Source organism: Poecilia latipinna, unplaced genomic scaffold, assembly GCF_001443285.1.
Source record: "Poecilia latipinna isolate Pla-1442-1.1 unplaced genomic scaffold, P_latipinna-1.0 Scaffold2531, whole genome shotgun sequence".
Lineage (NCBI taxonomy): Eukaryota > Metazoa > Chordata > Actinopteri > Cyprinodontiformes > Poeciliidae > Poecilia > Poecilia latipinna.
This window is the reverse complement of record NW_015115147.1, coordinates 4,744-31,588: the sequence shown is the minus strand read 5'-3', so window position 1 is coordinate 31,588 and position 26,845 is coordinate 4,744. Positions and strand designations below refer to the sequence as shown.

At 40.3% G+C, this 26,845-nt stretch overlaps 2 protein-coding genes across 10 annotated transcripts in view; one reads left to right on the top strand and one right to left on the bottom strand.

Annotated features, from left to right (window-relative positions):
• clcn2a (chloride channel, voltage-sensitive 2a) overlaps window positions 1–16,500 on the bottom strand; it is a 31,069-nt gene extending 14,569 nt beyond the window's left edge. For 3 of the 8 annotated variants that reach the window (XM_015020086.1, XM_015020093.1, XM_015020090.1), the window contains exons 1-11: window positions 16,332–16,500; window positions 10,983–11,114; window positions 10,129–10,257; window positions 9,634–9,767; window positions 9,369–9,449; window positions 7,474–7,503; window positions 6,938–7,016; window positions 2,932–3,057; window positions 2,642–2,726; window positions 2,206–2,307; window positions 974–1,076 (exon numbers count right to left, since the gene is read on the bottom strand). In XM_015020086.1, coding sequence (XP_014875572.1) covers window positions 974–1,076; window positions 2,206–2,307; window positions 2,642–2,726; window positions 2,932–3,057; window positions 6,938–7,016; window positions 7,474–7,503; window positions 9,369–9,449; window positions 9,634–9,767; window positions 10,129–10,257; window positions 10,983–11,114; window positions 16,332–16,500 — 1,170 coding nt within the window. Of the gene's footprint in view, window positions 1–973; window positions 1,077–2,205; window positions 2,308–2,641; window positions 2,727–2,931; window positions 3,058–6,937; window positions 7,017–7,473; window positions 7,504–9,368; window positions 9,450–9,633; window positions 9,768–10,128; window positions 10,258–10,982; window positions 11,115–16,331 lie in introns of those variants that run through there. The other 5 variants (XM_015020091.1, XM_015020087.1, XM_015020089.1 and 2 more) reach the window with 5 other exon arrangements.
• Window positions 16,501–17,631: 1,131 nt separating this feature from the next.
• LOC106938192 (zona pellucida sperm-binding protein 4-like) lies at window positions 17,632–20,118 on the top strand. Of its 2 annotated transcripts, none has more exons than XM_015020096.1 (8): window positions 17,632–17,983; window positions 18,079–18,266; window positions 18,448–18,545; window positions 18,755–18,912; window positions 18,981–19,173; window positions 19,247–19,394; window positions 19,474–19,549; window positions 19,970–20,118. In XM_015020096.1, the coding sequence occupies exons 1-8, from the start codon at window positions 17,701–17,703 to the stop codon at window positions 20,065–20,067; spliced, it is 1,242 nt and encodes a 413-aa protein (XP_014875582.1). In that variant the 5' UTR covers window positions 17,632–17,700; the 3' UTR covers window positions 20,068–20,118. The 2 variants fall into 2 exon arrangements, with proteins under 2 accessions (XP_014875582.1, XP_014875581.1); XM_015020095.1 differs by having other exon boundaries at window positions 17,635–17,983; window positions 18,445–18,545.
• Window positions 20,119–26,845: the final 6,727 nt, after the last annotated feature.

Genomic DNA, 26,845 nt, shown 5'->3' with positions numbered 1-26,845 from the left:
CCGGCGGTTCAGGGGGGGACAAAAAAAAAACCCCCCCTCCAAAAAAAATTGGGGGCTTGGGAAAATTTAAAAAAAAAAAAAAAAAAAAAAAAAAATTGGTAACACTTTAGTTGACGGGGTGTGCATAAGACCGACATTACACCGTCATAAACATGACATAACACCTGTCATGAACATAAAGAAGTCTTTATGAATGTCTATGACTGTTGTGGTGAAGTGTCATTCGATAAATAATGACACTTTTAATGCAAAGTTGCTCTAAAAGTTGCATTAAAAGCCCATTAGAAGTGCTAACTTTGCATTAAAGTGTTGTTATATGCACAATAATGCAAAGTTGGCCATCTTAATGGACTTTGAAAGCAACTTTTAGGGCAACTTTGCAATAAAACTGCAATAAAAATGACAACAGTCATTTTTACTGCAATTTTTAAAAAAAAAAAGATCGCTTTGATCTGTTTCTTAAAAATTGAACACACCGCTTCTCTGTGCGACATCCTGGGATGAACACAATAAATCAGTTAAGATGCCAACAAGCTGTTCCTAGCGTACAAGATCCAGATGTTACCAAACACTGAGAAAACCTCTGAAAAATATCTAATTCTTAAATACAAATATTTTATTCATCCTAACTGAGTGAAGACAGAAAAAGTTAACAGTAATGGGGGGTGGGAGAAGGGTTACTTGTCTTTTTATGTGGCGTAAAACTAAAGTTTTACATGTCGGTTTTACCGAACAAAAAATACCTTTCAGACCCAACAGCAGATTGAGAGCTCAGGAAAAGTGTGCGTGTCAACAAGAAATATTTTTGAAACATCTACCATCTGGGCAAACATATCAGCTGCTAAACAGCCTATTAAGCGAGGGAACTCAGCTTGACACCAACTCTCACTTCATTTAAAATGTCCATCAATTATCTCACAACAAACAGGACACGCTTCCCTCCTGTCAGAATGGTGTAAGCACATTTTCTCACCTGTCCAGCCATGAACTGCCCGAAGCCAGGAGGGAACGTGAGCGTGGACACCAGCAGGGTGACGAGGGCGGGGTACACCAGCCGCCTGACAGGAAGAGACGGACTGTGGGGTCATTAATGGGGGGTGCTCTTCACGCCGTGAGTAAAGCAGTTGATTCACCGCTCTATGTTTAACTTTTGACGATGACACGTGTCGAACTAGCCTACTTTTCTCCGGAACGACGCTATCACTGTGACACACAGTGTGAGGGAGTAGGAGGAGGATGGTAAACACAAGTGAAAAAGAGCATGGGGGCTTACGGTCGGAGGGTGGAAAAAAACAGCAACAACAGTAATGTGGCATTTCAGAAAACGATTAACAACGACACATTGTGCTTAGGGTGATTTATTCTTTTATATTCCAGGCTTATTGTTTCCTAACTCTATTTTAGTTCAGCTTTTTTTTATATCTTGTTCTTCTTTCTTTTGGTGTTTGATTTCTATGACGTTTGATCTCTAAGTTACTTTTATAGAACATGGGAGAGGAAGACTCCTGAGCAACACTCTAGTGGTTTATACACTCGCATATATTGGGTCATATAATCCTATTTACTTACATTAAAGCAAAGTTATGCCAATTTTGGGCCACATCAAGGTCATGAATGTCCTCAAAGGGCCAGTTGTGGCAAAATGTACTGATAAAACTCATTAGCAAAACATTCAAATATGAATAAACAGCTGTCTGCATTCGATGGGTGCTTCTTAAAAACAAATAATGTTGAACATCTTTTCATACTGACGTAATTTGGCAGGCAAAAACTAAATTTATTTGACAGATAAAATAATATTTAAAGACACTACTGTTGTTTTGAAAAGGGTCCTGTGTGCCCCTCTAGACTCTAGAGGACACATAAAAAGCTATGATGAGTCATATTTGGCCCCCAGGTCTTGAGTTTGACCCATGAGCATTAAAACATATAAATATGATATATTTTTTTGTGAATTTTTGCCATTTTGACTAAAGGTAATCTTTTCAGTCTGTCTGTTTTTCAAAGACAATGTGTGTGTGTGTCGTCATTGGTTTTAGGATGTAACTACTGTTTGCTTTGTCTCTGTACTTTATCCGCCTCCTGATGTTGTCCTTTAAGGATTTATAACAGAGAAGCACTAACAGCCCCTTCAGCAGCAGCATACTGAGCCTAATTGGTGCTCATAAAGTAAAGGAACCAGGACCAGATACATCCGATACTCACTTCCTCAGCAGGAACTTGTTAATGGTCTTTTGCTTCCTCATGCACTCCACAATGTGTCGATTCAGGTACACAAACAGAGCTCCCCCGAACCCACAAGCAATCCTGCAAACAGAAAGACATGACTGGTTTCCTAAAGCAGAAACAACCGCAGAAATCTCAGTTAAGTCAATTATTGTTGGACGCTCTCTCACGGGAGGACGTTATTCCAATTTCCTGATTTTAGGAATAATTTTAGCATTCCAACTAACGTGACACAGGCCGATCCAGAACCATTGTTCTCAAAGTTTCTTTTGTGCCACATTCCTTGAATAAAAATCAAATCAAAACAATCAAAACAATCTTCAAATTCCAAGCAGCAAAATGGCCTCTAAAATTCGAATATCCTCTGAAACTGAATACTGTGCAATGCAGAGCCACTCCCGACAAACACACCCACCCGAGGATGGCGAACGCCGGCAGCTCCTGAAGGTCGAAAGGGAAATCCAGACGGAAGCGCGTCTTAAAGAGAGCGGTGATGGTCTCTGGGGAAAAGAAGATTGTTCTTCACTCTGCTGCAGACAGCATGCAGCCATGAATGACAATCTGTCAGCTTGACTTTTGTATTAAGACGACTGAATGACAAAATGCATGTAGAAGCCATTGTGCAACAGATCTGCTCTGCCGCACAGGTGAAGTCGCACAAATATTCAGAGATTTGTAAACAAAGTAACACCTAGCCTCTTGTACCTTCCTCCTGGTTCGAGACGGTCAGCAATCTGAACACGAACGCACTGAAGGTGGCAGCAAAGAAGCCCCTCCAGTAGTTCCTGACTGCAAAAAACGTTGACGTGACTTCGATACTGAACAGCACACCTGCAACGCACAAATGTACACTGAGAGAATCACACATTTTAGCACCGAGAGACGACCACAGGGCCTTGCAGAAAAAGTATTCAAACTCCTACAGATTTTTTTACATTTTGCCATGTTAAAACTACAACCGTTATTTCTTCTATTCGGGTTTTATGTGATAAAAAAAAAAACAAAAAAAACCCCACAAGGTAGTAAATAGTTTGGAAGTCAGAGTAAAATAAGACTTCTTTTTTTAAAAATAAAAGTAAAATAAAATTAGGAAAAGTATGACTTGCATTTGAACTGAACTGTTGCATAATTTGATTTTACAAAGTGTTGACATGGGGAGGCTGAACAGAATATAGTTGTGTACAATTTTTAAAACTGTCCTTTTTCGATCACTTCTCAAATTTACTCAGTTTATTACGTTTTTGTGCAAAATAACAATGACAGTGATACTACAGAGGTGTAGCAGATAATTTCAGAAAAAGGGCATTACTTTAGTAACTGATATGTTTTTTTTTTCATACATAAAACACCAATAAAGTTTAAGTCAGTAGATTAAAAAAAAACAATTAAAAGTGAGAAGATACAAGGGTTATAAATACTTTTGCCAGGCACTATACCTGCAGCTTGATAAATCACATTCATGAATCCAAAAAGTTTCAATCCTATGGTGCAAGTATTTCAATTTCCTTATTCCTTAGCTGTTCATTCAGCTAATAAAATAAACAAACAAAAAATATTTGTCTATCTAATCAATTACCAAACAATAAACAACCAATTTCAGATTGTTTAAATTCTGGTTAAATATTAAACTGATTACATGCTGTAAATCTCTCATTAGCTATCCAGTACAAACTGTTCTGATGTCACTGTGAGTTTGTTTCAGATCTGTAAATGAATGAGACAAAGTGTCAATCATGTCCCCAAAAAAAACCCCCCAACAATCCCAGTCCGTCTTTGTCTGTCTAGAAGCGTCAGCTCAAACAAAACAGCTATCAAGAGGTTTTGATTAAAATAATTCAACTCTGTGGTAAGAGAAGATGCTGACAGAGAAAGTGTTATTTCAATCAATTGTGTAGTTTTACATATTTCAAGATAAAAAAAAAGAATAAGCATCATATTAATTTAAATAAATCAAGAGACCATAGCCAGATAAAGTAATTTCCTATATTTAAAATCAGTTTTATAAATGATGTCAGAGGACAGCTCCTGAACTTCTTTTGCTGCTTAGAAAAAAAAAACAAGAATCGAAGTTCAAACATTTCCCTGAGTGGGCGAGTCCATCTGTTTCTGAAAACACGCCGTCGAAAGAAGAGCAGCTGCTGAAACCGAACGTGATTCATCACTTTAACATTTTATCCACCAGATTTTTCAAGTTTAGAAAGTCTTGACATTAATCAAAGAGTGGGCGAAGTGTGCATTTTGACCTAGAAGTAAGACGAGAGTTCAAGGCCCATCAACAAATAAAAACGTAACGAATGACCCAGATGATAAAGCTCTTAACTGTTGCTGTGACGTTTTTACTCGTCATGTCCGTTTCTGATTGAAATGTTGATCACTAACCTTACCACTTTGTCTTTCACCATTTACCTTTTAATAGCTTTCGTCAACATCTCTAACGAAGTAAACGAGCTCATGACGCTGTGAAACAAAACCCACTTTAGAGTCACTTAATTTTCGACCTGACAAAACCAGGAAACCAGGACCTGCTGTGTAAAATTTGATCATTTCAAAATTCTACAGACGGAAAACCAGATGTGCAACCCATCTGTGAATTTTCTTCACCCAGTCAGTCCAGTTCACGCTTTGCAGAGATGTTGAAGTTCATCCCTGCAGTTATTGTGTGGAAGTGTCCACACAGGACAGACAACACTTGGTAAGACGATCGTCGACACGCACGCACACACTCACGGACACTGCAGCTCTATCTATAGTGGACAATTAACTAATAAACATATTTCTTTTGATTCTTTAGTTAAACCAGAGCACCCTATAATCTGAGTGTGGATGAAATGTGAAACATTTTTCTGCGAGGGCCCATACAAGTTCAGACCATTTTTTGGGGGGGATAAACTCATTAGAGGCTGATTTTTTTTCTTTCAAAGATTCCCTTGAAACGACTTGGAAAAGCGAGAAACAGCGTTTGATTTTATTTTGAACTTTCTGAAGTAATACTGAAATAAAATAAAACAACTTCAGAGTTTACATTATCAACATTGTCAGCTTTTTTAGTTTTCCACTAGTGCTTTGCTAACTTTCCATGCATATTCAGTATATTTTTGAGCTAATATGCTGACTAATATAATGACAAAAAAAACACACACACATTCCGATTGTTACTTTTAATATTTATGTAAAATCATGAAAATGCTTTGTGAAGACATCATAATTGGTTAAAATGATTTGTTTCTATTTCTTTCAAAAGTGTAATTTGAGTATATTCTTGTGCAAAGTGCACAATAAACATATGTATTGTTTTCAACACACACACACACACACACACACACACACACACACACACACACACACACACACACACAAACACATAAAAAAAAATAAAGAAGTAATTTTGAAACGGCTGTGTCTAGACCAGTGTATCTCAACCCTGGTCCTCACCTCCCCCCTGCTCTGCATGTTTTAGATGTGCCTCTATTCCAGAACAGCTGATTCAAATGATTGCATGACCATCAAGTACTGCAAAAGCCTGTTAATCACCCAGAGACACAATTCAGGTGTGTGGCAGAAGGGAAATACCTAAAGCATGCAGGTCAGGGGGGCGGTGAGGACCGGGGTTGAGAAACACTGGTCTAGACCATTGTGGTAACATCTACAAATTCAACTACAAGCATGTCTGTCTGAATCTCTATAATATAATATGATATAATAAATAATGTAAAAAAATACTTCAGTCTTTTCCTTAAAAGGTAACTAACTAACTAACTAACTAACTAACTAACCAACTAACTTTTATCGGCATCCATTCCTTGCTGACTCCCATTTGTTTGCAGTTCTTTTGTCTCCTTCCTGAACTGGGCTTTATATCCTGGAGGAGAGTAAGCTCCTGAAAATCTAAGTGCTCTCTTCAGTGTGGAGAAGAGAGCATCAGCAAGCCAGAGGGTTGAGGTACCCTGGGATCTGTTGGGCTGGCGTCGAGTCTAAAAGGTTTGCAGGTGTTGCAGTTCACTGTGGAGCAGTCTGAGCTGGGAGCTGGAGGCTCCAAACAGAACCGTCCTGTCTGTCGCGTTGAGCTTTTTTTCAATGCGACCCATAAAATGAGATTTAAAGCACGATAGTTAAACTGAATTTCCTCGTAGACCAACTAAACATCTGGCATTCTGCCCTCAGACATCCAGGAGGAGCTTCTGAGGGGGCTCGGTATGTAAATAATAGATTTTCTTTGCAGCCTTTCTGGGCAGACTGATAGCTTGCAGGGTGGAGTCAGACATCGCTGGAGTGGGTTACATGTGTCACCGGAGCTTGGAACGCCGGGAGGAGCTGGAAAGCCTCGCAGGAGGGAAGGACGTCGGGAACACCCTGCTTAGCCTGTTGCCACCAAGACCAAGCCTCGGATGAGTGGAGGAAAATGGATGGACGGATGAATGGATGGACAGATGAATGGATGGACAGATGGAACTCCTGGTTGAGTCGACATGGAATGTCCCACAAGGAACAATGGGAAACATAAATATACATGTAAGCTCGCATGGCAAGTCAGGCTGATAGTTGTGGAGATACAGGATTCTGCGCTGACTGACAGAATTACAACAATACGCTGGCCTAGCTTACAACTCCTACAGCTAAAAGGGCAAAACATTCTCTTCATCCAGTTAGCTTTTGCATTTATCTACCGTTCCTGGGTCAAGTTCAGTCAGAGGCCTCGGCGGCCGAGTCTTACCTCCGATAGGCGCAGCAAAGCAGCAGCCAACACCCACAGCACAGGCAGCCGACAGCATCTCCGTGTTCCTCAGCTCATTCTGATTAAAGAAAGTAAGATATGCACATATACAAAAACAAACAGAGCAACGCATTCAAGACATTCAAACCTGCAGATCCAAGTTGGTGCATGCGTGCATGCAGGTGCCACAAAACACAGCGAAATTTAACTCAAAAAACACAAAACATCCAAAAGTACCAAGTGTCAAACGTTTGAAATCTGCTCATTTTGGGTTGCAGGTGTACAGGAGGTCCAAAGAAAAAACAAAATTGAATAAAAAAAAAAAAAAAAAAAAAAATGACACGATGAGATGTTTGGACCAAATAAGGCGAGACATATTGATGATGCCTCTCTGCGACTGACCACAGGACAGAATCACACACAGCAAAAACGAATGGGAAGCCATCAATTTGCCCCGGTTTCTGAAACGGACAACATGGACGATCGATGTCAACGGAGTCTGAAACGGAGAAACTGTTTGACTTGTGCGTCCATACCTTGCTTCCCTCAAAGGGCTCTTCCTTCAGCAATACGAACAAAACAAAGGTGCAGATGTGACTTTCTTATCCACTAAATCAAACAAGGAGTGAATGTACTTCAGCAGACGTATTGTTCATTCAACGTTTCCCTGACTGATGTGGAATACTGTCCATGTAGCTGTAACAGTCTGAATCTTTTATAACTGCGCTGTCTGTTTTTTTTTTTTTCCCCCTTTGGGCATCTCAGCTGTGTATCTTCCTCCATACTGTCAAGACTGTGTGCAGCGAGGAGAATCCCAGCCCAGGATCCAGTGCAGAAAAAAAGACTGAGGTCCCGGTTGAGCTTTCATGTGCATGGGGGTAAGAGTGTGTCCTGGGGAATGGCAGAAGGTCAAAGAAGCGTCACATACTTTTTTCAGAGCATAATAGTTTGTGTTTCTTTTCTTCTGTCATAAATAAAACATTTATTCTTTTGTTCAAACGAAGTCTGACTTGCAGGTGTGTGTTTTTCTTCATCTGCTGAGAAAAATCAGTATTATGCTGTTTTTCTATGCTAACTGACGGGCTCTGTGTCTGTGACTTGAAATCCCTAATTTGTAGTTTTTTTGATCAAATAAAATTAGTTTTTCTCAACGGATTTTATTTGGTTATTTCTCTTCCTTTGCTGTTTTATAATTTTCAGTTTGGATTGTTTCATACCTAAAGTAATGCCATCTGCCGTGGGACTTTCCATGCCAACCACGCATCAATTCAAATTTGACTTCAAGATGCTTTATGCCTGATCTACTAACCATTCATTTAATGCAATTTTCTGCAAAGACTCCAGATACCTTCTGAAATAGCATGATTTTGTAAACTGAATCATGCTTTCTGCAGTTCAACTGAAAAAAAATAAAAAAATCACATCTGAAAGGAGAAAAATAATTTTTCTTAAAAATTACAGTCAAGAATAACATTTATTTTCTGATCCCTGGATGTTCTGAATGAAACTTGACTATATTTGATTTCATCCACCTTCACAAAAAAAAAAAAAAAAAATTCTCTTTCCACCATCAACATATATTTTTCTTCAATTAATTATATGAAGCTTGTTTTTGAGGTGAAATGTACCTTTTAAAAATAATCTAAGTGTCATGATCCGTGGTTTTCTGTGAGTTTTTCAATGTGTTCCTGTTTCCCTGTGAGTCTCTGTCCTGTCCTCCCCGTTGATTGCTCCCCAGGTGTGTCTCTTTCCCTTAATTACCCCGTGTGTATTTATACCCACCTGTTGTCTGTGTTCCTCGTCGGGTCCTTGTCAATTGTCAAACGTTGCAGTCTGCGTCTGTCTGTCCGACTTCCCAGTTGTACTGGTTAAGTCCTGTGTCGACGTCAGTTCCAGTTGATTTAGTCTTCGTTGTCAGTTGCTACCGGTGCTTAGCTGCGTGCTAGTTGTTCCTGCCGTGCTGCCTGATTTGGACTATGTGAACTACATTCATCATTAAATTCATCTTCACCATAACCTGGGTTCTCTGCGTCATCCCCTCACCACTTCAACCCCTCCTTATGACACTAAGCAAGTGTCAATCCAAATTAAAACACATTTCTTTTCAATAAGTTTTAACTCTGCCTAACCAGGAACATCTGGATGCTTGTGTTGCTGCATTTATTGACTAATTTGATAGTTTTTATTGGTCAGTTGTTGAACTGTTACCATGTAAAACCCTGGTCAGATATGCTGCTATGCTGTATAAATAACTCGACTTGACTAAAATTTGTGTGGTGTAATATTGTGAAATAACATTAAACATTACCCCCAGAATTGATAATCCAGAGAGCATCTCCAACTATCTTTACCTTTATTTTCCTCACTGAGAAAGCAAATTAAGCTTTAGGTTTCTTTTAAATTTACGGTGTAAAACGTCTGTTGCGCTCACCATGTAAATCCCTCCGAAAACCGCCGCCATTAATTTGCTCAGGAGAGCAGCACATAGGCTGGCCACGTGAACGAAGGGCCCCTGTGAGAGACGGTGAAGGCAAATGTCACCAAACAAAGATACTAATGAAAGCAATACAACTGTGAGAGCGGAGTGATGCATTTACCTCCCGCGGGGGGAAATCATTAAAACCCCTTTAGACAAACAAACCCATACTCAGATTGACATTCTGCTGTGAGGAGTGACGAAGAAAAGGGTCCTCTACCTCTTTCCCCAGAGGCATCCCGCTTCCCAGAGCGCAGGTCAGACCGATGACTTTAGCCACAAAGGTCTTAAAAGTCAGGTACTCCTTGAGAACAACTCCTCTCAGTATTGTCTTCATCTCAGGAATGCCTGAACCTGAGGTGGGAAGAGAGAGAAAGAGGAGGAGAGGAGAAAGAAATGCCAGGTGGGATGATGGAGTGCAGGGAAAAGATGAGTTGAAAGAAAGCAATTACAGCGAGGAGGGATACGATGAAGAAACGAAGAGCACAGGAACGGTAGGGAGGGGAGCTGATTGATATTCATACAGTTTTGTGTATGCACGTCTCATCAGCAGTACATTTTATGACTGTCCTGCCCGTAGTGACTCGCAGGACATGTCCTTGGAGCCCTCGCTGTGCACTTCAGAGCCAATTACATTAGTCAAACACAGAAAAAAACAACAACTGTGAATTAGAGAGATGAATACATGTTTGTGCATAAATGGTATCTGTCTTACCAACAGCCTGAGGCGCTAGTATCTGAGTGAATCCTGCAGAGAAAGTGATGAGCACCACCGGGTAGGAGACCCAGGCAATGTATTGCAGAAGCATGTTGTTGTCCAGGCCAGCGTGCATCCATTTCTGTGCTGCACAGACACACACATAAGTCACGTCATCTTGTTATGAAACAGCAGGAAGCAAGGCAACCGGCATCTTTGTTCCTCGGTTTTACTTTTCTCTCCATCTCTACTAACTGCATGAATTTGATGTTTTCTTTACAAACACACACACACACACACACACACACACACACGGAAGAAAAAGCCAGATTAGGCTGAAACTAAACAAAAACATAAAGTCATTAAAGGCCTAAAATGAACTGCATAATTTACTCGCATAATTTACATGTTATTTGTTTCCTATTAAGAGTAAGATTGTTATGGAGTGAGACTTAAATAGTTCAATTTTGTGATAATTTTACTGTTCTTCACTGCACTATCATTTATTTTTCGAAAGCAGTCTTGGCACATACATTACTGGAGACCCACACGTGTGAGACAAGTGGCTATTTTAGACCAGTTTTAACAAAACTGAAAAAGCTTCCAAATAAGCAAACAGCAAATCTGAAGTAAATATGTTTTTAAAATGTCTGAGAAATGTCACAAACAATCTCAACAGCAACAAGCCAAAAAAGTGGCAAAACCGATTTTGGAACGGACAAATCTGTGAACATGAAACTGACCAGTGTCACCAATTCATAACGAGGACTGACGTCTTCAGATTGAACGCTTAATACATAATGGCAGCCTCTAGGAGAACAGCCCATCGTTCAGACACCATCTCTTCTTCTGGCTCCATGTCTCTTTCCTACCTTCTTGGCAAAAGGCGATGGCGTAGTCCATGACCCAGCTGACCAGAGCCATGAGCAGCCCCAGCAAAATGAGGAAGATCCAGTCCTCTCCCACCCGTGAGATCAAGAACTTCTGGCAGCGAGATGCACAAACTGATGACACCAAACAAGAAAGAGAGAGGGGAATGTAAAAATAAATCACTGACGAAGTTACCTGCTATTGGATAAGATTCAGAAAACACCGGAATGGGCGAACACACAGAGCTGTTCTTTTACAGAGGCCAAAAGAAAAAAAAAAGAGAAAAGTACTGGACAAGCCACCATTTTTCTCATTTCAATTATTTCTAATAATTCTGCTCACACGGCATTTGCAGCAAATGTCGATAACAACCAAATGAATCTACACAAGTAGTGAACTGTTGAAAAAGGGATGTAAAATAAAAGGCATAAAACCCCCAAAAATTCAGCATTTAGAAAGCTTTACCTCCACTGTGTGTTCATCAGCATCACCTGTTTTAATAATATCTGCTCATTTTTAAAGTTTTCCACTTTTAAACTAATTGTAGGTGTGAATTATTGAGGTTGTTTTTGACAACTGGTGTGAATTCAAAGTGAACAGAAGTGTTTAAACTCAGAAAAATGTTGGCATATTTAATACCGTTTTTATACCCGCTGTTTATAGGTGTTGTAAAAGAAAAGAAAAAAAGAGGAAAACAAACCAAGAGCTAATAAATTCCCAAAAGGCTGTGAAACCTAACACATCTTTTCTTTTTTTTTTTTTTCTTACAGTTTCATGTTGTGAAATCCTGGATACTCACTATCCGGTTTTCTGTGAATAAGCTGGAGTGCTTAGAGGCTGAAAGTGTGAATACGGATTTAGTCTCTTTTATTAACTGCACGTTAACAAAAAATGATTTGCTAAAGCATCAACAGGACCAAAACCTCCATGAAACAAAACCATTCAACACCAAACCAGATCTTTAAATTTCTTTCCAGTTCTCGAGTAAAGTGAAGAAACTAAATTCAGATTTGAAATTTGTGTGAAATATTTTATACGACAATTCACGTTCTGTGGAAATAAACAACCCGGTGAAATTTAAAACAAACTCTCTCAGACCAGCTTATCCTTCAGCTAAATATAAAGATCACGAGACAAAGAGCTCAATGGGCGACAGCGCATCATTTAATCTATTTCAAAACGTGGCAATAAAAGCTAGGTCACAGTTATAAACTTTACTACAATACAATCTATAAATCTGAGCTAGGTCAACTAAAAGAAGCATCACTGGACTAATTTCCTCACTCCGGTCTGTTAAACAGCCAAAGCCTGGAATCCACGTCAGTATCCAGAGCATTCATCGATGTGGTCATCCCTAGAGGAGACAGAAATGTGCCACTAACTCACAGAAAGATCCGTATTTCCTAAAACCGCTTCAGTCGAGTTACCTTGAACTTCCTTCTTTTGCTAATATGTCCTGTTTTACTTTTGCTAAGTGGAAAAGTTGAGGATATAAAACATGTTGTAATGTAATGCTGATGTCCATGAGGCTCTGCATCCAACCCGACCTTGACCCACTCACAATCTGCTAACAACCATGAGCAAACAGCCGGCCTCAAAAATTGTTTAAATTTAACTTGGAATCTGTTGCAAGAATTGAAAACGTTCGTCCTCGGACACTCTTAACAAAGCTGCAACTATTTTAAAAAGAGCAATGAAAAACATATTTAGTTGTAGAAGAAAAAGTGGAACACCATGCATCCCTTTTCTTCCCACTCCACACTTGTGCACCAGTTTGTGATGAAATGGATGAAATAATGTTTGGGGATGTACCTAAGAGAATTTGTAACAATTGTTCACCTCTGCTTCTCAGCAGCAAATCTTTTTAAAATGTTCAGAAAACAAAAAGTGTCTGAAGGACATAAAAAAAAGAGAGAAGCAAACATTGCAGCCCCCTTTTGGTGTATGCAGCAGTCAGAACACAATGGAGGTTGTTAAATCTCTGAGGGGAAAAAAAACAACAAAAAAACACAACTGTGTGTTTGACAAGCCAAGTTGCCCAGCAGTCAGGCCACCTGCTGAATGGACAGCTGCCAGCAGAGAATGCACAAGCAAGCAGAGTAAACATGCAAACACTCTTAATCAGCTCGACCAGCAGACGAACCAAACGCTAACCTAATGCTTGAAAAGATAAACAATTATCATCATAGTCTGCCGTCATGTTTTCAGGGTTAAACCTTAATTTCATTTTGGGAAAGCTGCAGAAATTTCCAAAAATGTTTTTTGTTTTTTCCCTCTCATATGGTTCTTGGCACAATGCCTTAAATGGAAGCAATCAAGCAAAAATATAAAGCACCTTAATCACACATGATTTGTCCTCAACCGAATCTTAATGTATAAAAGAGGATTGAAATTGTAAAAAAAAAAAAAAAAAAATTACAAGAATTTCCCCACTTAATAATAATAATAAATCTTTCCTCCCTCCAGTCCTCATAAAAATAGTTGCTCACATGAACAGTGTCTGGCACCTGCGAAGCCTCATCCTTCCGTGTTCATGTTGGCTCGCTCTCACATCCGCAGACTCATGGCATTCGCAGATGTCTTCTACCCCTAATAGAGATCGTCCCCATAGCCAGACAAAATTTTAATCCCCCCTGGCCCTGCACCGCGTCAACAGACACCGACATTGGAATAATAAAGAATTAAACTTATTTTGGATTCTTGCAGCGTAAGAGGCACTGAATGTACTGTGAAACATACTACACCCGTACATATAGTACAAAAAACTTGAGTTTTGAGTCACATCAGCCATAAATAACTAAAAAAAAAAATAAAAAAAAAAAAACCTCCCTTTGTGAGTCAAAATAAATTCAACGAGGTGCGTGGTTTTAGCTCTCTGACAGGCCTGCAGCTCTGTGTGTGTGTGTGTGTGTGTAGGCCGCCTCGTTCAGAAGCAGCAGCCACTGATCTGAAACGAGGCTCTTACACTTGAAGTCCATCACCCACAGAGATGCCGCTCCCACACACAAATGCATGAGAGGAGAACACTGAAACGCCCACTTCCTCTAAAAACCTGAAGGAAGCCTCTCCGTGTGCATTACCTAAGAAGACAGTGGCTGGGCAATATCTCTGAAGATGGATCTAAAAATACAAACACCACTTGATCTAAGAGGCGCACACCGCAGACAGAGAGCGCACACAAATCAGCGGCTGCTGATCCGGCAATGGAGGCTTCAAGAGGTCGGCTTTGCAGAGAACGAGAGAGGTTGGGCTGATATAGTGTAGTTTCCACCGCGGGTGCAATCAATCGCACTTTAATCAGACTGCTAAAGTCACAGGGGATGGAAGCATAAATTGATCCTGGAGATCAGCGGCGTTGGTTTAGTCATAAACACCTTTTTTTTTTTTTTTTTTACGTAGACAGGGTTTTTACTGAATCTCGCAAAGTTCAAACAGAAAACAATTAAACTCCAACTAATTCCCTTGAGCTAAGGGGCAGAGAGGGAAGACATGGATGCATTTCCTAAAACTGCAGTTCCCCACATCCCTCACGACGTCAAACATAAAACATGTACGCATTTCCCATGAGCACATCATGGATATCATGGGAATCTCTAATATTTAAACTTTCTGGCACTAGAATAGATGTGTGCATCTTCTCGAGTGTGGACATATAATTAAGATCTCTTGGTAAAATATGCAGTGAGTTGAAAGCAGAAAAGAAGTAAAAAAATAATCTGTTATGCAGTTTAATAAGCCAGTGACCAAAATCTGCAGGTAGTAAGCAAGAGGCAGGGAACAACCTGGACAGTCTATCACTTGGTAACACCTGAGGGGCAAAGTATTGTATAAAAACAAAATAATAAAAAATTGCACATATTTTCATTTGTGGGTGTGAAAGTGGAATATTTGTAGAAAAATGTCATAAAAGCCATACATGCACAAGGTGAACCTGCATTCTCCATCGAGGTTCACCAGGATTTGAAGCCAAGAACCCAAGACCTTGCTGCAATGCAACGGTGTCAACAGCTGTGCAGCTGCACAGCACTTAAATAAACCCAAACATATAGTGTTAAATAATAAAACTGAGTTAAGCAAAGATTGCATAGTTTTAGATAAACGAACATTAACAATAAATTTGAACAATAATGTCACTAGTACAGTTGGTAGGTTGATCTTAAAAGCAACTTGTGTTTATTTTAAAATCAGCAAAATATCAAAACGTCATAGTAATTTGTAAAGGTCGGAAAGTGCTACGGAAAGCACATTTTCACGTCGCTTTCTATGTGTGTGTGTGTGTGTGTGTGTGTGTGTGAAACTAGATCCAAAGATTTTTCCAAACAGACAAAAATACTGCAGATAAAGTCTGTGCACTTTTTGTTTTAGTATGCGGTAGCTGTAACCCGATAAGTCCCCAAGGCCTCTGATATTTGAGATTCCTCTCTCATATAGCATATTTTTCTACAGTCAAGGAACTGTGGCGGTGCTGTACTGCACAAAATAGGCAGCATCCTTTGTACTTCACAATCAATTATGTCTACGTTTAGCAAGGTACACCGTAGGCGAAACGAATCCATAAACTGTCAGTTTTAAACTGTCTTATTTTATGTTCATAAAACATCAATAGATTCACAGTGAATCCTTCAAAAATAATGCATTTATTCAGATGGTGGTCAACATATGCAGCCTAAAATGATGCAAATAAGCAGAGTTACTACTCCTACCTATGAACTAAAATCGATAAGGTGTTTCTTTGGGAAAAAACAAAAAACTATATCTTTGTTACAGGCCCTCCTGCTGCCTCCTGCCACTCCGTTACTGTTGAATCCATCAGTCTGAAGTGGAGCTCTCTCTGGCAGCGCCACTCTCTTATCTGCCTTCAGCTGGGAACACGAGACAAAAAGAAAAATAATCTGACGGTTCAGATTAGAGTTCAACTCACAAAAGAAAAAAAAATAAATAAATAAACACACAGTAAAGCAAGTATCTCCCCAAACATACGTGGACTGACAAATACACTGCAGGCCGCTGGCAGCCAGCAGAGGGTGCACACATTGAGGCAGCCCTTGTTAGCTGCAGGTTGTTGCTCAGATCAGTCACTTTTAATCTTGCTCACATCCTCCCCCTGCTCCCAGGTGTCAGGTAGCTGCGCCGCCGTAACTTCAAGGAGCCAGTGTTTTCACGCTGCTTGCATGTCTGCTGGAGCTCTGCAATCTGCCATAAAAGGCTTTTTCACACACACACGCACACGCACACACACACACTGCACACAGCCAGCAGCGCTGTGCTGGACTGACCTTCAGGGGGGTTTTCCACATTGACACAGTATTTTTGTGTCAGGTTCTGAGGCTTGCTGAATGACCATCACTTACGTTGGCACTTTGCACAGGGGTCTTTCTCGTACTCCAGCAGGTCTGCGGTGCGGCTTCGAACGCTGGTGTTCCTCCGCAGGCCACCGCCGTCCCGCACGCCTCCATCCCGCAGGCGGGCCGCCTCCTCCTTGGCATACACCCCCAGCTCCTGGGTGTAACGCCCATACATCTGTATATACGTAATGCAAGGGGGGGAAAAAAAAAAAAAAATGAACACCTTAGTGCAGGCAATAGAGGTGGGAGGCAGATATGACTCAGCAGGGTTTGTGTTTAAAAACTGACATCTCACAGCGGGACGGCAGGCTTACGTAAACACTGAGAAACTTCAGCCCAAACTGAGGCTAAATAATAGAGAGGGTGAGGAAAGTTACACAACTGAAAAGTTGTTGAATTCATATTTAGACCGCGTTGTACAGCAGCAAGCTTAAAAAAGGTGACATAGTTTTTTATTTCAACATTTCGATAGTGTTTCCAAAGCCATTGGAAACACTATCTACCCTGAATCAAAATATGATGGAAAACTATATCAAGTTTCTTATCTTTCTGCAGACAGTGAAGAAAAAGTGATGATGTGCGATTAAAAAACAGCAGTGTCTGCATTTCTCTGTATAAATTTAAACATTCACTCTAGGACCAGGACATTTTTTATATATATATATTTTTTTGTGTTCCTGTGTTTTACTGGATTAACACCAAGTTTTAGGAACACTACTGTTTCAAGGAGCTGCATCACATCTGTGTTGCATAAAGTTGAAACAACACCTGGAAACGGTGAGCAGGTATTCCAGCCCAGAATGACTGGATCATTGAATTAAAATAAGGGAAAAAAAAACATAATTTTAAATATGTATTTAATAATTATAAAAACATCAACAACAATAATTCAATAAAATGTGTATTCAATACAAGTCAGAAAAATATATATATATATATATATATATATATATATATATATATATAAATATATATATATTAATATATACGTATATTAATACGTAGGTTTCATATTTAATTTATTATTTAACATTTATGTATTAAATAAAATTATATGAATTCATTTTATCTTTAAACATTTTTATTTTATTTTATTTATTGCATTGCAGGATTTCTAGCCCATCTTAACGCAGAAGCAAATTCCCTCAACGCAAAGCCTAATTGGCACATTCATCTCAAGAGAAAATCCACAGAGTTTTCGCTCCTCGGTCATGAAAGCTCTACCTGTCACATCCTCTCGCTCATTAACTCCACAGGCCTGTCACACATTAACTCCTGACGAGAGGCGGAGCTCCAAGCGAGACGGCGCCACAAGCAGCCGTGTACAAAAAGCTGTGACGGGGAACGGCGTGACCTACATCTCCGGTTTTGTGTCATGCCCGCCATGATGGCGCTGCTCCAGCGTCTGCTCGGTGTTGTTTTGGTTTGCGGCGTTTGTGCCCAGCAGTACTGGCGGCAGCCGCAGAAACACCCGCTCACGCCTACTTTCCAGAAGCCTCAGCAGCAGTCGAAGGTGCCCCCACCTGCAGCTCCATTACATGAATGTGTCCTGGAAGAGGCTGAGAAGATCCAGTGTGGGGCTCCAGGGATCACTGTTGATCAGTGTCAAGACATTAGCTGCTGTTTTGATGGGCACCTGTGCTACTATGGGAAAGCGGGTATGTATATGTGACCAACTTCACTTTTTTTTTTTTTTCCTCATATCTTAATTTTTGTAATATAAACACCCATGTATTGCACTCTTCTTGCCCAGTAACTGTACAGTGCACCAGGGATGGCCAGTTTGTAGTGGTTGTGGCCAGAGAAGCCACTTGGCCACCCCTGGATGTCAACTCGGTCAGCTTGCTTGACCCAAATGAAGCTTTCTGTGGACCAGTTGATGGCACCTCTGCCTTTGCCATCTTTCAGTTTCCTGTGACTGCATGTGGAACAACACTTAAGGTGGTTTTTATGGTCCCCAATTTGAAAACTACCATTAATCCCTTTTTAAACAGTCCAACTGAATATCAAAGCATGAACTGGAATTTGTTGTTTAGTTGTGAAATGGTGTGTTGCCAACTACAGAGGTTTAAACGGACTGGATGGTATGACTCAAGCTTGAATGTATTGCTATTTACAGCAGAATGACGAAGGTTATGTGGTGTACGAGAACCATATGGTGTCTTCGTATGAGGTGGGAATTGGACCCAAAGGCTCAATCACCAGGGACAGCCATTTTGAGTAAGTTTACTTTTCTTCAATTATACCCCCCTACCCCCCCTGCTGCCCAGTAAATGTGTTTACTGGCACATTTAAATGTGGTCTACAGTAAATTTTCAGGATAAAACTGACCTGTGAAGCTTCCAAGTATATTCTGAGAGCATGCCAATTTGAATCGTCTTCCAAGATGCAAAACCTTTAACAGAACATGAAGGCTCGTCTTCCTGCAGATTGCTGTTCCAGTGTCGGTACTTGGGCACAACTGTGGAGGGTCTCGTCCTGGAGGTGAACCCTGTTCCTCCGCCAATGTCTGTTGCTGCTGCAGGACCCCTGAGAGTGGAGCTCAGACTGGGCAAGGGCCAGTGTGTTTCCAAGGGATGTCTTGATGGTATGTAGCATTAAATTCACCACACGAGCTTCGGCGAGGTAAACCTAATCGAGCTGATATGATTGCAGATGTGGCGGCATATAGCTCCTTCTACAGCTCTTCTGACTACCCGATCTCTAAAGTGCTGAGAGAACCAGTTTACGTTGAGGTCCGTCTCTTGGGGAGATCTGACCCAAACATTGTCCTGAACCTGGAACGCTGCTGGGCCACTTCAAACCCAAACCCTCAGAGTGTACCACAGTGGGACCTTCTAGTGGATGGGTATGAAAGTGTTCATGTTAACAACTGGCCTCATGCTAATTGTACTTACAAAATATGCTTTGCTTGTATGCAGCTGTCCCTACCCTGATGACCGGTATCTCACCACAGTGATTCCTCTGGATGGCTCTTCTGGCCTCGAGTATCCAACTCACTACAAACGTTTCGTCAGCCGGATGTTCAGCTTTGTGAATTCTGACACCTACGCTCCTCAGAAGGATACGGTACCAGTGTCTGCTTTCATGACTAAACTGCATCACCATACCTGCTGTCAAAGGTTGACTATGTGCTCCTGACTTCCAGGTGTTCATTCATTGTGCCACAGCTGTATGCTATCCAAGCAGGGAAAACTCCTGCGAACAGCAGTGCCACAGGCAAAGTGAGTATCCCCTGAACTTTAGCTGCTGGGTGATGTTGTAGAAGTGTGATGGGGGGAACCTGGTTCAATTTACAGGTTCTGCACATGATGGAGGTCTTAAAACTAAAACCTTGTGATTTACAAACCAGAAGTAACTAATTTTTGGGATGACTTAAAATGCCCTTTGAGTTGGGATGCTGACTTGACAAATTTTGTCAGCAGACTTGGCCACATTGCAGTGCAAAGGAAAGGCTGCTTTGCTTTAAAGAAGGACTTGGTGGTTTCTTTTATGGGGAAAAATTGGCTTTGTGGCCTCTTTAAAAAAATAAAACTAACTTGCACTCCAGTCTTATGAATACAGTTGCTGCTCTGCTCTGGCAGCTGCAACAGTCATTGTCTAAAAGTCAAATGTTGCAGAAATCTTAATGTTTGCTCTTGCAGGAAGAGCTGCAGCAGAGGAGGTCCCCCCCAGCCACAGGCTCCTGGTGTCAAGTGGTAAAGTGATCCTGTTAAAGTCCACATCTCATCAGAAGCGATGATCCATTCAGTGCTGTATGAACTGTTTTTTAAATAAAGCTGGCTGAAAGTCATTGCCTGCTTCTGCATTTTTAATTCTTGAATTGCTCTTTGACTCAAAGTGGGCTGCTATGGTAATGTACACATTTGCTCCCAAATCACTAGCACTGGGATGATTCCCAATAGATCCAGAAAGCCCCCACTGAGTCTGCCAAAAGCAAGAATTCACTATATAAACTTGCATTAAATTGCACTAGTTGCCTGTTGCCACACAAACCCACAAGGTTTCTTTAAAGGCAGGACTTCAAATGCCAAATAAGACAACTTTCTAAATTGCCAAGGAACATGTAGGCGGCTTAATATAGGGATTCCACTGACTTTAACATGTACCCACAGGAGTAAGGGGAGGATCTGGCTCCTCTGACTCTTGCGTTGTAACCTTCTGTTTTTACTGCTGTGCTCCACCTCCCTTTGTTTTCCCTGCCTCATTGAGATGGGCATCACGACTCCACCAGCCTAACTCGCTCTGCTTGCATGAACAGAGGTGCAGGAGGGGAAAGCAGAGCAGCAAAGGATGTCGGGATACGGATTGCCTTCCTCTTGCAACTCCTGTCCTGCTGGAAGGTATTGAGGTAACGACGCCTCGTCTCTAAAGTTCACAGAAACGATCTCTGGAGACTGCCGGTAGATGTGAATAACTATTAGATTCTGAGTGAACGAGCATCTGGAGTAAAGCTTTTATGGTTAAATTATTGGACAAGTCAAGACTCGGTTATAGACGAGCTTTATCTTAGTCAGATCTTTGCATTTTTCTATATTTTATATTAATGTGAAAATCATTAACCCTTTACCAAAGCTAAAATTAGTCTAATCACTCCATGGCAGAGATGTAGTGCTATCACAGTAAGGCTTTTAAGAAATTTCCATTTGCTTCCTTGCGTTACAGTTGAAATCGGACTTTTATGCACAAGGTATGCTAAACAGTTTTTGCCTCACTGCCTGATATTAAAAATGTTTCCATTTAATGTCTGATCAAAATTATACCATATATTTTAGTCGCATCAAAAGAAGTTGGTGTTCTTGATTACTTTATTTTTGAACAATTTTGGAAAGCCAAAATGATGTCATGGCTTTTTACAGGTTAACATCTGAATTAAATGTGATTTAAGACAGAATCAGTCTGTGTGTTGCATCAAAAATAAACAAAACCTCCACAATCAAACTTGTGCATCTCCAAACTTTGGTTCATCTTCAGTTTCCAGATGCCACAAGGTTCCACATTAATCTGTTCAAACAGACTTAATGTCAGACAGGCAGAGAAGTAAAGGTAAGAATATTTAAACCACTGGTTTCAACTTTAAAATCCAATCTTATGATTCCTATGAATATTGAGTTTACATAAAGCTCAAATGAAAATATGAACACAGTTTAAGGGGATAAAAATTTCCTTTCATAAAATCTTATGTAATGTCAACAGTGACAATAATTGCTATGGAGTGCTTTTAGCTGCTGTGTTCATGCACCAAGTTGCCTTTCACTAAAATATTGAATGTGTTTACATTTTATTGGCAAAAATGCCAAAACGTTTGACAGGAATAAATACACTAAAGCAGTTATTTACAAAAAAGATAGTTGTGCCTTAAAGTTAACATTTATGGTGTCATAATTTTGAATAATTTCAAAATTATTCATAAATGATGCTTAAACATTATTTCTGCATATCAAGCTTTTTGTTTTTAAGAGGACAAACTGCTCAAATGAGAATAGTGTTTGGACAATATGACGAGGTTACAACCAGGATTACTTATTGCCAGACGTCAAGACTAAATAAATCATGTAAACAAAACCTTTCTGATGACTTGAAGTAGACTAAAGGATCTTGAAAATCAAGACGTTAAAATATTTGAGATGAGAAACGATGTCTGTGTATCTGGTTGCTTTCTGATTCACAGTGACCCATCCTTCTCAAAAACATGAAGGATGTAAAGGATTTAAAGACGTGGCATCAACCAGAATTTCTTCAAGTGTAAAGAATTTATCCGACAAGTCGCGGAAGAAAAATACTGATTGTCGTCCCTTACTTGACGACAATAAACTCAAGCACACTTGGGTTATGCTGCAGGACAGGATTCCAAAGCAACACTGCAGTCAACCTCTCATTGTCTACAAGACGTCCGTCCGTCCATTTTCTTCCACTCATTTGGAGTCGAGTGGCGGAGGTAGAAAGGCCCCGACTTCCCTCTCCTCAACCACTTGGGATGGGGAGAGAAACGGGAAAACAAAATTAAGGATTTTAATTAAAAGTGATTGCAATGTTGCCCCTTGTGCTCCAAAACCATCCAGGGTTGCTGCATTAAAACAACTCTCCTCTGGAGCGGTGAAATAGACTAATGGTGCCAACGCTTAATAGCAATCATTTTTAACCAAGTGTGGCACAACCGTTATAAGGTTTAATGGGGAGGAAAAGGCAAAAATGGAACAAATCTATAAAGGGGCAAATATATTTTTTTGTGTGTGCACTGTATGGCTGGCTGATTCATTAGTTAAGTAGTTTAACAAGTAAACAGAACTGGTTTAAAGATAACCTGATGATTTTTCTGAAAGTGTGTGAAAGAGCAGCTAAAGTCCTGATCAAGACAGCTTTAAAAGATTGCCTGAAAATTGTGCCGTTTAAGGAACGAAGGGATCCTTTGAAATTTTGACTCCGGTAATTGTCACCCAAGATCTTAATCTGAAATCTGATTCAAGACTCATTATGGCGAGCCAGTAATATATCTGCAGTGAGTTACAGTAGCCTAGTTTCAGGGCACTTTGCCTTGATAAAATACACTAAAGGTTTTCTTAACAGAGAAACAGTCATGCTCCCCGTGAGTGTTGTTTTGTTGAGCTCGGAGCCAAAACAACAACTTTCCAGTTTCGCTTCCTCGGTCAACAGTCATCCGACGCAGAACCCAGAACCGATATTCTATTAGCTCTCTTACAATGGAGAGCCAAGTCAGCCTCTAAAGGTCAGTCTGTGTGCCCTTTAGACGTTCTGAAAGTCATACAGCATACATCTAAAATAACCAGATGAGAGAGTGGCTGTTTTCTGGTTTATCAAAGAATCAACGGTTGCCTTTGGCTCAGGAGGAACACCCGTCTTCTGCCAGCTGAAAGGTTAGCTGCTCACTTCTCGCCTCCTCACTTATGTCAGTGTCTTCAGACACTGAGCGGCTACAGAGCTGCATAGCTCTCTCTTTCTCTCTCTCTCTCTCTGCAGGAGAGGCAGCAACAGAAGCAGGGTTAAATGAGTTAATATTGGATTCACATTGAGAAGGCATAAACGTCAATCTAACTGAATTATAATGGGCCACATGCTCTGCTTGAATGTGTTTAATTGGTCCCTGGAATGATGCCCTAGGTACCAATTAAACACAGGTAACAGTAACAACAGGGTGCTTTAAAAGCTGACACAGGATACATTTTTTCAGTCTTGCTGTCCAAATCATGTGCATGAAGCAGAAGAAATATAACGACTTACAGATTGCTATAGGAAGAATCCACTTTTAGATCTTCATACTCTCCAGGGTCTCGTATCGCACAGCAGTCAGATAGGAGACAAACGGTTCATATCGCCGGATCAAAGAGTCGGAGTTCACGCCGCCGGAGAGGTTGCCAGTCAATCAACAGAGTCATTTAAGAGACAGAACAAACAAGCGTCCACATGCACAATCGCTCCCAAGGGCAATCTAAAGAGATCATTTAACCTAACAGTCATGTTGTCAGGCTGTGGTTGAAGCTGCAGAGAGAACCCAGAGATGTACGGGCAGAGCGTGCAAACTCCAGCTAGAGAGACGATTCAAACCTGGGAACTTCTTTTTGCAAAGCAACAACACTAACGTGAGACGCCACACAGCTCTGACCCAAACACAGAAAACAAGCGCTTTTTACCGTTTCACTTGATGATTCTTGTGCTGCGTCTACTTTTACTGTTCTCACTGCATACTGTACAAGTCCAATATATTTCTTGATTGGTTTCAGCAGTATTGAGTTATTCATCAAAACATCAATCCCACCAATTCAGGACACACTCTCCAATATTCTGGATTAGCTCTTGTTTTCCTGTCATACATTCATCATCTACAGCAGAAAGTTGTTTGCCATATCCAGCTGAATAATGTATAGGCGACCTTGAAAAAGTTATCGACTTTAGGTCTCTTTGTAGTCTTTTCTGCCCTACGCCTGCCATCAAAGCAGTGTAAATCAACCAAAGGGTCGGGCTTTCATCAAAGAGTGTGGATCTGAAAACCTGTTGCTGAACAGTCGGGTCTCTTTTCATCTTTGGTCTGTGGCACGTTGCATCATGTCTTTGCCAAAAGTCATTTTGGACACTGTCTTGTCTGAGCAAAAGTCAATATTTCAATTGTGTGATGAACCAGCCTAGAAAATAGACTCGGGTCCCTCAGTGTTCTCAAGATATTTCCTTGTTCGTGTTAGTATATCAACTATTGTTACCAGTGCAGGTTTGCACCTTTGGCTAAATTCTCCGGAATAAATTTCAGATTGTTTAATGATGCCTTACAATGTTAATTGGAAACAACACAAATACTTTTGTACTTTTTAAACTTCTTTTGAGAATTTTTCCAACACCTTCAAATTTTTCCTCACACAAGCATTCCAAAAACATTTAATATTTGGATGTTAAGAACTTACGTCATTTTCACATTTTGTCACATACCGCTCAATGCATTGTGTTGAGATTTCACTGTAAAGATCAGCTCACACACTTCCTCCTCCGTTCAGCACCAATGTTCAAGCTCAAGACTGTCGGTGTGCTGAAGCTCTTCTAGTAGCGGAGAAACAACCGTTGCAGGATAATTGATAATTTCTTATGTTCTCAGCAGGCTCCGCTGTGGGGGCTGGAGGCCTGGAGGGACGGCTGCAGAGCAGCAGAGAGGAAGAGGGAGGGACCTGTAAGGTGTGCTTGTTTTCAAGCTAAGTTTCTTCTGGGTGACCTTTAAGTGAAGTTTTCTTAGTACAATGGTTTTATTCTTGCCAATCTGCCACAACGGTCAGATTAATAAATTGCATAACTAACAGTTGACATCTGAACATTTTCTCCCATCTCTGTAGCTCGTCTCGTATTACGATCTTCTCTTCTCTTCTTCTCTAATTAATGTTTCTTTTCTCACCTGATCTATTTGATGGATCGCCATGTATCGGTTGAATTGCAGGTGTGCTGCCTGTTTTCAGATCAGATCGTTGACGAATTAATGTCCATTAAGAGCCGTTAGCTTTATATCAGAGTAGAAGGGACTGAATACAAATACATTTCACATTTTAATTGTAAAATATATATTTAAAAAAAAAAAACACTAATATTTTTCAAATGCAAGTTCTCCTTTGCTTTGGTCTATCACAAAAGAGTTAGCGGTGACAAAATGTGAAAGAAATTATCCTTTTTTTTCCCAAGCAAAGTGATAAGAAATAAAATGAAGTTGATTAGAAAAAGCATGATACTGTGGTAAAAGGCTAAAGGTCTGGGCTCTCCTTGGTTACGGTGCCTTGTCTGCCACAACTGGTGCTTTTTGCTGGTAAAACTAAAGCAATTTACCTGTTTCCAGAACCAAACCCTTTACCAATTTTTTGACAGTTTCTTTGTTCCTTACAGTGTGTCTTTATGCAATGAATAAATGTGTCCATAAATCAGAGATGCATGTATGGTACGTGTTGTGTTGTGAGGCAAACTGACAGCAGTAGCTGCAGGAGTTGGTCATGCGGGAGGTTAACTGGTTACAGATAACAGCTCATTTAACCCACAGAGAGAGTCACACCTGCTGCTCCCCCAGGGGGCCGTGCTCCAGATGGCCTGTGACTTCTTCTACACAGGCCCGTGTAAGACACAAGCCCTGGCTGTACTTCTAGGGGGAGTTTGCTTATGCGTCTGTACTGTAGCATGCAGATCACTAAAATACAGTTTGCTCAAGAGCCAAAAGAAAAGAAAATCCACATGAAAGTAAAATCCTTTTGCTTTTTTCCAAGGTTTAGTCACCAATCAATGCATGTATCTACAAATCACTACACAGCTTGTGATCTACAGACACTGAAAGATGTGGGTCGCTTAATTTTGGAGATAGTCTGACAGTTTTGCAGAGTGTTCTTGAAGACGTGAAAATGGCGTCTAAACTGGACTATGGATTGTATTTGGTTGTCTTTTGGTCTTTTGTGCACCACATTTCTTTTCGTTTAACAAAGTCAACTACCTAAGCTTTGTGAAAAACAGAAATGATCATATTTAAACCAATATCCATAAAAAGAAACATTCTCCTAACAGTTTTCTACGAGAAATTTCAATTGTAAATTTCAAACTGTAAGTTGAAATTTCTATATTTACTGTATTTTCTCCATGATAGCAACAATGTTTCAAATATTAACACTGGCTTTTAAAGGTCTTAAGGCATAAGTTCACTTATATTTAATCCATTGCATTTGTTTCTTTAGCCCTTTGCGATCATAAGAGTAAAAGGGTATGTCAGTAGGAATGCAACTAGATTTCATTCTGTTCAATTAGTGTTGCTTTACCTGCTTTATTTCTCAAATGTAAAGTCTGTACATTCAAACAGAACAGTGTCAGTTTTAAATGCACTTTCTTTTGTACAAACAAAAGAGGATTTAGAAGGACTTTGCTCAGTGAAAAGGTGTCAGAGAGTCTCGTCTTGTCCAACAAGGAATACAACTCCACATTTTAGACAGAGCAAATGGGCCACAGAAGCCCTAAATGGATTTAAACCTTCAGCTCTTACGGTTAATGGGCCTGTGTAT

Excerpts from the sequence above, each read along its gene's own strand:
- LOC106938192 (XM_015020095.1), top strand. The coding sequence starts at position 17,701 with ATGCCCGCCATGATGGCGCTGCTCCAGCGTCTGCTCGGTGTTGTTTTG. Across the intron at positions 17,984-18,078 it reads GTGCTACTATGGGAAAGCGG|TAACTGTACAGTGCACCAGG; the intron begins GTATGTATATGT and ends CTTCTTGCCCAG. Across the intron at positions 19,174-19,246 it reads TGGGACCTTCTAGTGGATGG|CTGTCCCTACCCTGATGACC; the intron begins GTATGAAAGTGT and ends GCTTGTATGCAG.